The sequence below is a fragment of the Octopus bimaculoides genome, chromosome 10, assembly GCF_046866305.1.
Source record: "Octopus bimaculoides isolate indiv1 chromosome 10, ASM4686630v1, whole genome shotgun sequence".
In the NCBI taxonomy this organism is placed as follows: Eukaryota; Metazoa; Mollusca; class Cephalopoda; order Octopoda; family Octopodidae; genus Octopus; species Octopus bimaculoides.
In genome coordinates, this window is record NC_142937.1 from 56,292,383 (window position 1) to 56,302,252 (window position 9,870).

Below are 9,870 nucleotides of genomic sequence, written 5' to 3' on the forward strand. Positions count from 1 at the left end.
ATGTGGTGCTGGTTCCATCTAAAAAGTACCCAGTCCACTCTGTAAAGTGGTTGGCATTAGGAAGGGCATCTGTCTGTAAAAAAAAAAACCTTCCTAAGATGGACAGTAGAGCTTGGCATTGTCCTCTGACTTACCAGATCCTGCCAAACCATCCAACCCATACCAGCATGGAAGACAAATGTTAAATGATGATGATTATACATGCACTCACACACACAAGCTTCCTCTCAGTTTCCATCTACCTATTCCACTCGCAAAGCATTGATCAGTTTTGTAGCTACATAGCCATGCTTACAATTATACAGTTATGTAAATGTCCAGGGTCCTATACTGCTGTTAAGGTGGCTCTATCACCACCAGACCTTTGGTGTACCTTTAGTGAAGCCCTTAATGCTGCCAGCATTCAGACCAACTCCTCAGTTTAAGAAGGATACCTTCCCTTCCTTCCTCCAGCTGTAGTAGCCTTGAAAAAAAAAACTGCTACATTACATAAACCCTTGTGAGCAAATATTTCCCTATCATCAAATGAAAGTCTAAACTTCTATACAACAGACTTGCCACCTCCAAATTAAATTTATTGGACCATACAATGAAGAAAACTATCTTTATTCAGGTGATATGGCAATTATTCCATTTCTAGCCTTTTCTTGAAACCCACCTTTTTCTTAGTATTTGCATATCCTAAAGGGGAGCTGGATACACACACACGAACACTATATTCTATAATGTAGATTCATGACAATGATTTATCTTTTCTTTTTTTTCCATATTTTCACTCCTCCACTTACTTCATATGCACACATACACATACACACATAGATGCATACATATTTATAAATGGAACGACCAAATCCTTGTATAATTTATATTTCTTTTATTTATTTGCGTTATTTTTCTATTTCCAGGAAAAGCAAGTGATGAACTTGTTTATGAAGACGGCATCATTTTTCTGACTTACAAAGATGGCAAGTCGAATTGCCATAAGAAGTTCAGCCGCAAGACAATAATAACTTTCACCTGTGACCCAAATGTGGAGGGTACAACTGGACCTCATTATATTGAAGAAAAAGAAGACTGTAGCTACCTCTTTGAGTGGCCCACAAAACATGTCTGTCCAAAGATAACAACCAGTAACTGCAAAATACAGGATGTCAAAGGCAATGAATATGATTTTAGTGGACTAAGACTTAGTAGTAACAACTACATTTACTTATCACCTGAGCATGAGAAACAGAAGTTTATTTTAAATGTATGTCAGACTCTTGTGCATCGTAAAGGTAAATAAATCTTTTGTTATTGCTGAACCACACCAGATTAACCTTGATTAAGCTAATTTATGATTAAATATGTCCCAACTGTAAACATTTTTTTTTTGTTGTTTTGTTTTCTTTTCAGGCATAGTGTATCTATGAACTCTATTGCAACCTATTCGTGCATATATAATGAGTTGTTAAAAGACTTTTTGACACTACCTGCAATATTTGCTTATTTATGCTGAATCTACAAGTGCAATTCTTCCCCCATTCTTCCTTAATCCTTCTTCCTTTTTCCTCCTTTTTCTATGTCTTCTTCCCATCTTCTGTTATCTCCATAGTTCCCTTTGAAGACATAAATAGGTTGTGATAGTTCTTTGAAAGTTTATTGTCACTGACCTCTGCCTCATGTGGTTGTGTTGAAGCCTTTTAAATTTCAGTATTCTCTGTATTTTCTCACTCACTTGAATGATGCTTAACAAAGCAGGTCACTCAGAATTGTCTTTTACCTTAGTTTTAACTCACCTGATAAAAGAAAAAAATTTTTGTAATATAATTGATGTAATCAGTCTATTCATAACTAAAATACTGAAACAGCTTCAAGAATGCCTTTGATGGTACAAGCACCAAGCTTTTCATGAGGCTCAATACCAAAGACCAAAGAGGAGACTTAAGGACAGTCTAAAATCTCTTTTGTTCCTCAATGTAAAGTAAGCTTTCCTGGCCATTGCTATCAAACCAAACAATAAACTACATCAGATGTTTATATTTTGGAGAATTCCTCACCATAATAGAGGACAGGGAGCATTAACTACATTGGGTAGCAAGTCATAATAAAACATTATCGGCAGTAATATGACATAATGGTTATGTTCCTGAATATGTGTGATTGTTAGTTTCCCATTGGTTAAAATTACTGCCCAATTATGAATTCTAAACTTTTGTCAAAGAGAAATATTTCATGAAATACAGTTCTTAGAATTCAGGTATGAGCAGTTATAAAAACCCTAATTTTTGGGAAATTAGTCAGTGATCATTGGTTGTTATCCGTCTTCACGACACTCACATCCAGTGATTGTTGGTATTTACTCCACAACACTCACTCTTTTGAGATATTGGCTATTGCTATGCCATGTCTATTACTTAATTCAACAAGACTATTTTGAATTGTTGTGTAAAATTCTAGTAGCTTAGTATGGAAGAATTAGCTAATATAAATTTTATGTTGTAACTCTCTATGACAATTTTCTTTGACTTCTAATAATAATAATGAAATTATTGTATACAATGCTCAGGTGTACTACAACTTGTCAAAAGTGCATATAAAGCATATGCAGTAATGTATAAATGTCTGGAAAGTGAACAGTGTATGAGTCGGATACATGCTTGTGTGTGTATAGAGGGGAGAAAATCAGGTGTAGTGTTGGCAAATCTCAGGAAGCATGGAAGTTTTGAAGGATGCAGTGCTCCAACAACTAACAACTGAAGCCGGCAGCTTGTTCCATGCTTCAGCAACTCTTAGCGTGAAAAAATGTTTCCGAAAGTCATGGGAGCTGTGCTGTTTTCTGACTTTGTAAACATGTCCACGGGTGTTAATGTCCGTAAATAAACTAATTTAGTAAATAATTTCTTTTTCTTCATTTTCTTCAACCTGCTAATGAAATTTATTTCTGTAACTATGAAACTGTTATTATAGCGGTGAAAAAGAGCAAGCTTTTTTTATCTTCCACATACATGTACATTTCAGCGACTTGGTATATAATTCATCATGGCGTTTACGCAACCTGAGTTAAGATTTATGCATAGTGATATTACTTATAATTAAGTGCCAGGTTTATCACCATAGATTCCAACTCAATAAACATCTATGTTTATTATCTTTTCATAGTCAAAAACATTATAAACCAGGTAATCCATCATAACGTTATAAATTGGTGACAAACTGACGTGGACTTAGAAAAGTCTGCTCGGGAGAATAATCACCATATAAAGAAGATAAATCCACTGATTTATAAAAGTGGTAAAACCATCATTATAAAAGTGGTAACTCACTGTTATAATTGTAAAGTTAATAGGAAACAGAGATTCCAAGCAAGGTGTAGTGAAACCCATCATAATTGTAGCCACTTAAAAAAGAAATATGAAATGTGAATGTCTGGTTCATTTTCAATCTTTTCAAGGTTGATCCTTTCCTCTGTAGTTTCCTTTCTTCATTCTATCTAGGTTTTCTGAAAGAAAAGAATGAGAGTTAGAATCATTCATTTCTTCCCAGATATGCCCTTTGAATTGCTGAATTCTGGCATACAAAACATGAAATTGAAGACCTATTAAAGCTAATTGGAAACAGGTTCCTGGCAAGGAATATATTTCTAATGAACTTACACTGACCTTTGCTACTTTTGAATATAATGAAGAATTTATTCATTTATGAACCCTTTGCATGTCCTGTGTATCGCATATGATACACTGGACCCATTTCCCTAGCATCCATACATCATATATGATACACGTACTCAATTTTTTTCAACAACCAGAGTAATTTGGGACTTATGAAAGGAAAGCTTTATATTATTCAGAATGTAAATTGCTGGTGCCACTAACAAAGCATCTATGATGGTGCCACATAAAAAGCACCCAGTACACTGTAGTGTGTTGTGGTTGGTATTAGGAAGGGCATCCAGCCATAGAAACCAAGCCAAAACAGACTATGGAACCTGGTGCAGCCCCTGACTTTAGCAGTTCCTGTCAAGCTGTCTAACCCATATCAGCATGGAAAATGGACATTAAATGATGATAATGATGTATGAAACACGAGCTGACTATAAGTCTGAAAATAATCATGGAGGTTTAAGACACTCGTAAAGGTGCTTTCAACAGGCAAAGGGTTAAGCTGGTGTTTGGGACATAACTTAGCAAGTGATTCTTGAATTAAATTAAATACAATTTCAGTACTTGAAATTTCAATCGAAATTCTGTAAAACAAGATATGTTTTTTTTTAATCCTGGAACTAGATACAATTTCGGGTCAATTAATTTTCTCCTTTCCTATATTTTCAGGTGAGACATGTCCCTCCAGTTCAGCAGCATGTAGCATAAATTTGAATGAGACTGATACAACAAAGAAGTAAGACTATTTCCCATTTCATTTTTTTGTTGTTTTTTTTTTCTATCTCTCTGTTATTGTTGTTAAGAGGATAGTGAATTGACAGAATCATTAAAACATGAAAAAAATGCATTGCAGTCTTTCATCTGGCTCTTTATATTCTGAGTTAAAACCCTGCTGTGATCAACTTTGTCTTTCATCCTTTTAGATTTAGTAAAATAAAGTACTAGTCAAGTACTAGGATCAGTGTAATTGACTTGCCCCACCGCCTCAAAATTGCTGGATTATGCTAAAATTAGGAAGATTTCTTTTTATTCTTATTACTATTGTTATGTTGCTGTTGTTGTTATTGAGAGAGCAGCTAACGCCATCAAGTGACACTGGGGTACAAATATATGAAGCCCTATACACCCATTGTGACTACCTGTTTGATAAGGGTACCACAGATATCTGCATCATAACCATATGTGCACGACATGGTGATCTCATATCAAGATAAACAGTGTGTGATCTAGCAGGTGGCAGCCTAGTTAGAATTTTCTTCAGGTCAAGTTGCCCATCTCACTTGAAAGATTCCTGAATACGGGTTGTTTCAGGATGATGAATGAAACACCTGTTTCCAGGGGTGAATTATTCAAACCCCGAAAAATTCCTCTCAACACATGGCTATGATGCTCCCCCCCATCACTACTCCTGCTCATGATCAGAGATGCACATGTTGTCAGCCACAAAGGAACATGCTCAACTGGTTGAAGGCAAGCAACTGACAGGAAAATCAATGGTACTGAGCAAAATATTTGTCCTAGCCCATCTTTTACACCCATCAAGACAAAGTATGTTCATGTTAACACTTCCAATTAGTTCAGATCAGAAGCCATGAGAGCCACTGCCTGGTATTGTGTCATCATCATCCTCATCATTATTCGAAAGATATTACATGCTAATTTAATTGACAGAAATGTTATCATGAGGTTTGGTGACAATACAGCTCCTCAAATGTTAGGATTCTTGCAGAATATAGGATTACACTTTTTATGCAAATCTTGGTTCCAGTATCTTTCAGACCTTCACCATTTCAGGGTTGATGAGATAAGTTCCAATTATGCACTGGGGTTGATATAATCATCTAAGCATCTTCCTCCAAAATTTTCAAAGCCTTGTGCCTAGAGTAAGAAATAATTATTATTATTTTTGATTTGACTCAGGTTTAGTCTTATTCCTGGCAGGATTTATGAGAGTAACGGGTTACTACTTGTAAACTTAGGTATCCACAAGCTTTCAATAGTCTTTCAAGTGCTTAGTACCCTCCTGATAATCTTTCCTGTCCCTAAGAGGCAAACTTTCTGTAGAAGTTCTACAGGACATTCTATTCCAATCTTCTTCAGCCATTTGTCCATATCTTTGCTTAGAGTTCCCAATGCACCAATTGTTATTATTATTGAGTGAAAGAACAATGCATGTTATCAAAGTGACACTGGGGTACAAATAGACAAAGGGTACACCATGCACATGCATCACAACCATAAGTGCACAGTATGGTGATCTCATATTAAGATAAACAGTACTTGTAGGTTGGGCCCAATTAGAATTTTCTTCAGGTTGGGTAGCCCATCCCAAAGTTTGTATAAGTATGATGAACAAAACACCTGTTTCCAAAGGTGAATTATTCAACCCTAAAGAATTCCTCTCAACACATGGCTATGATACTCCCCCACTACTTCTACTCGTGATCAGAGATGCACATATCATCAGCCACTAAGGAATATGCTCAACTGGTTGAGGTCAAACAAATCTCTTGGGTATTGATCAGAATATTTGTTGTAGCCTATCTTTTATACCAAGACAAAACATGTACATGATAACACTTCCAATCAGTAAGATCAGAAACAATGAGAGCCACCATTGTTGTTGTAGTTATTATTATTGTAATAAAGGCAGTGAGCTGGCAGAATTGTTAGCATGCTGGGCAAAATGCTTAGGAGAATTTTGCCTGTCTTTATGTTCTGAGTTCAAATTCTGCCAAGGTCAATTTTGTCTTTCATCCTTTTGGAGTCAATAAATTAAGTACCAATGAAACATGTCGGTCAATATAATCAACTACGCCCCTCCCCCCAAATTTTAGGCTTTGTTCCTTTAGTAGAAAGGATTATTATTATTATTATTATTATTATTATTATTATGATAAGAGCAGCAAGCTGGCAGAATTGTTAGCATGTTGGACAAAATGCTTAGTGGCATTTTGTCTGTCTTTACGTTCTAAATTCAACTTCCACTGAGGTTAATTTTTCCTTTCATCCTTTCAGTTCGATATAAGTACCAGTTGAGCACTGGAGTTTGTGTAATCGACTTACCCTCTCTCCCAAAACCGCTGGCCTTCTACCAAAATTTGACACCCTTATTATTATATAGGGTTGGAGTTGAGGTCAGATTCATTACAACATTGGAAAACGTGTTCTGTACTATTTGTTCATACTCTTTACATCAGTGGTTCCCAAGGTGGGTGATACTGCTCCCTTGAGGGCAATGGAAAGATGGGTGAGGGGCATTGAAGAAAAGTGTGGCAATAATGGGGTGGCCAAAAGGTGGCAATGGATATAAGTCCCACTGCCAAAATGAGTTAATTAGGTTAAATTTTATTTCTGAAATACAGTTGTTTTGAATTTGCTGTAGAAAGTGGTCTATGTTTGTGATAGTGATTCAGGGTGTGTGCTTGGAATATAACCTGGGAATCCAGGGGCGGCAGCCTGAAAAAGTTTGGGAACAACTATTTTACATTATGAGTTTGACATTTCATTTTTTTTAAAAAGGAAAAAGAATAAAATCATTATTTAAAACTATATAATTCTATAATGTTTTTCAAGTGTTTGATCTCTGAAGATAAAATATAAGTTCAAAAAATGATATTCCTTGAGTAAAAGAGTAAAAGAGATCCATACTCAGCAGCAAAAATGTTCAGACTGATCCTCTGGTGGTGTGAAGCACTTGTGGAAGTGCCATGTAAAAATGCCCATGCAGTGCAATGTAAAAGCAGTTGTGTAAAAACACTCGTGGTGACACATAAATACACCCATGCGCCGTCATGTAAAAGCACCCATGCGCCGTCATGTAAAAGCACTCATGTGGTGTCACATAACAGCAACTGTGTAGCATCACATAAAAACACTTATGCAGTGTCACATACAAGCATCCATCATACTCTGTAAAGTGGTTGGCATTAGAAAGGTAATCCAGCTGTAGAAACCATGTCAAATCAGATCAGAGTCTAGTGCAGCCCCACAACTTGCCAGCTCTGGTCACACTGTCCAATCCATGCCAGCATAGACAGTGGATGTTAAATGATGATTATGATGATGATATCCAGTGCAATTGAATTAATTAATTTTTTTCTTATGAATTACTAAACAGATTTTTTTATCTTCCTATTTTTACAGATATCACAGTATTGGAGAACTTGGTTCCAATCCTCTTGAACTTTTTGGTGCTTACCCACAGTTGGTGTATAAGAATGGAGAACCTTGTAGAGAAGGGAAGAATTCTTCAACTTATATTACATTTCAGTGTGATTTATCTGCTGTGGTAAGTGTCTTTAGGGGATTTCATTTTCTTTGCTGGTTTTCTTTTATGTTGGTTGTTGTTTAGTTGCAACCTTGCGTTACACACACCTGTTATGATCCATGATGTTCTGGCCATTATGATCCCATTTTTTTCTAACATTTAAGTCTACATTGTGCTTTATTTTTTTTTTAAGACAATGAGGTATGATTTAAGGAAGATTTAGCTGCTATTTCTACCAAGCTGAGCGATTATGTAATTGCTCTCTTGTTGTTAATTTGTTCCAGGTTAGTTTTGATTGAGCAGACCTTTGATTAAGGTATTCCAGCTGTAATCAGCCTGTCATTTTGTAGATCAGAAACGATATCTTTCAATATATTTTGGATTATTTTCTTTTCTATGATGGTAAGATGTGATTTGAAGGTCATTTAACTTCTATTGTGACTGGACAGCCAAATGTTCTTACAAAAAATAGACATTCTAGTCATACCCATCATGCCATCCATCTGTTGGTCATTGCATAGCTAGGACTACGTTTTCTCTTCTGTTTTGCCTTTACAAGACAGTGTAATTTAAGGGAGATTTGGCTGCTAGTTTTAGCTTGTGTTTGTGTGTGTGTGGCTGTGTCATGGAGAGGCTTACTTCCCTAGCATGTTATCTTGGGTGCAGCCCCATTGTATGACACTGAAGGCAAGTGTCTTGCTGCAGTCTCAGACCAACCAGAGCCCTGTCAGTGGATTTGGTAAATGGAAACTGAAATAAGCCCATCCTGTGCACACACACAGACACACACTGTGTGTCTGTGTCTGCTTGTCCTCATGTCTTGACATCATGTGATGACTATAAACATGCATCACTGTCATACAAGTGGTGTTGATTGTTTCCAATCTTCTGTGGAAAATCTGCCTGGTCGTGGCAAATATTACATTGCTTGGAAACAGGCAAGGATGGGTAACAGGAAAAATTTGTCTCAGCAAATTCCATTTGACCCATGCAAGCACGGAAAAATAGGCATTAAATGATCATGAACAATCATGTAGAAGCTCCATCATGGACTGATAGGCCTGTTGTCATCTGTAGTTACATACACACATGCATACTAATGTTGAACAGGGAAAATGAGTCCTCAACACTGTGTTGGTGGATAAATATTCTTTATATGTGGGTCAACAAGGCCACCGATGATTTTATGTGATTTCCATCTGAAATAGAGACAAGTACCAACACTTCCATGTGACATATTCAAACAATTGTGAAAGTCCCCTAACATGAAACTGTTGTTTGCCTTGTTAGCCCACAAAGAATATATATATATATATATATATATATATATATATATATATACATATATACATATATATATATATATATATATATATACATATATACATATATATATATATATATATATATATACATATATACATATATATATATATATATATATATATATACATATATATATATATATATATATATATATACATATATACATATATATATACATATATATATATATATATATATATATATGTGTGTATGTGTGTATATGTGTGTGTATATATGTGTGTGTGTGTGTATATGTGTGTGTATATATATGTGTGTGTGTATATATATATATATATGTGTATATATATGTATATCTATACTATATATAAAACAGAGATGTGTGTGTAATCGCTTATCACGTGAAAACGGCTTCACTATTTACTTCCATACTTGTGATACATGAATAATTTGACCTCGGATAAATCTTAGGCTCTTCATTTGATTTTTTTTTATCTCTAATTAAAAATAAATAATATTGCTTTATATTTAAGATTCACTTCTTTAAAAAGGTTTCTCAATGTCAACTTCCGGGATATGTATATATATATATATATATATATATATATATATATATATATATATATATATATATATATATATATATATAATATATATATATATATATATGTATAT

General features: G+C 35.0%; 1 protein-coding gene across 1 annotated transcript in view; it reads left to right on the top strand.

Moving 5' to 3' along the window:
• Positions 1–9,870, top strand: part of LOC106881233 (cation-independent mannose-6-phosphate receptor) — a 164,924-nt gene that overhangs the window by 99,810 nt on the left and 55,244 nt on the right. The window contains exons 22-24 of the mRNA XM_089358692.1: positions 906–1,277; positions 4,311–4,377; positions 7,788–7,932. Of these exons, the coding sequence (XP_089214818.1) occupies positions 906–1,277; positions 4,311–4,377; positions 7,788–7,932 (584 nt within the window). The remainder of the gene's footprint in view (positions 1–905; positions 1,278–4,310; positions 4,378–7,787; positions 7,933–9,870) is intronic.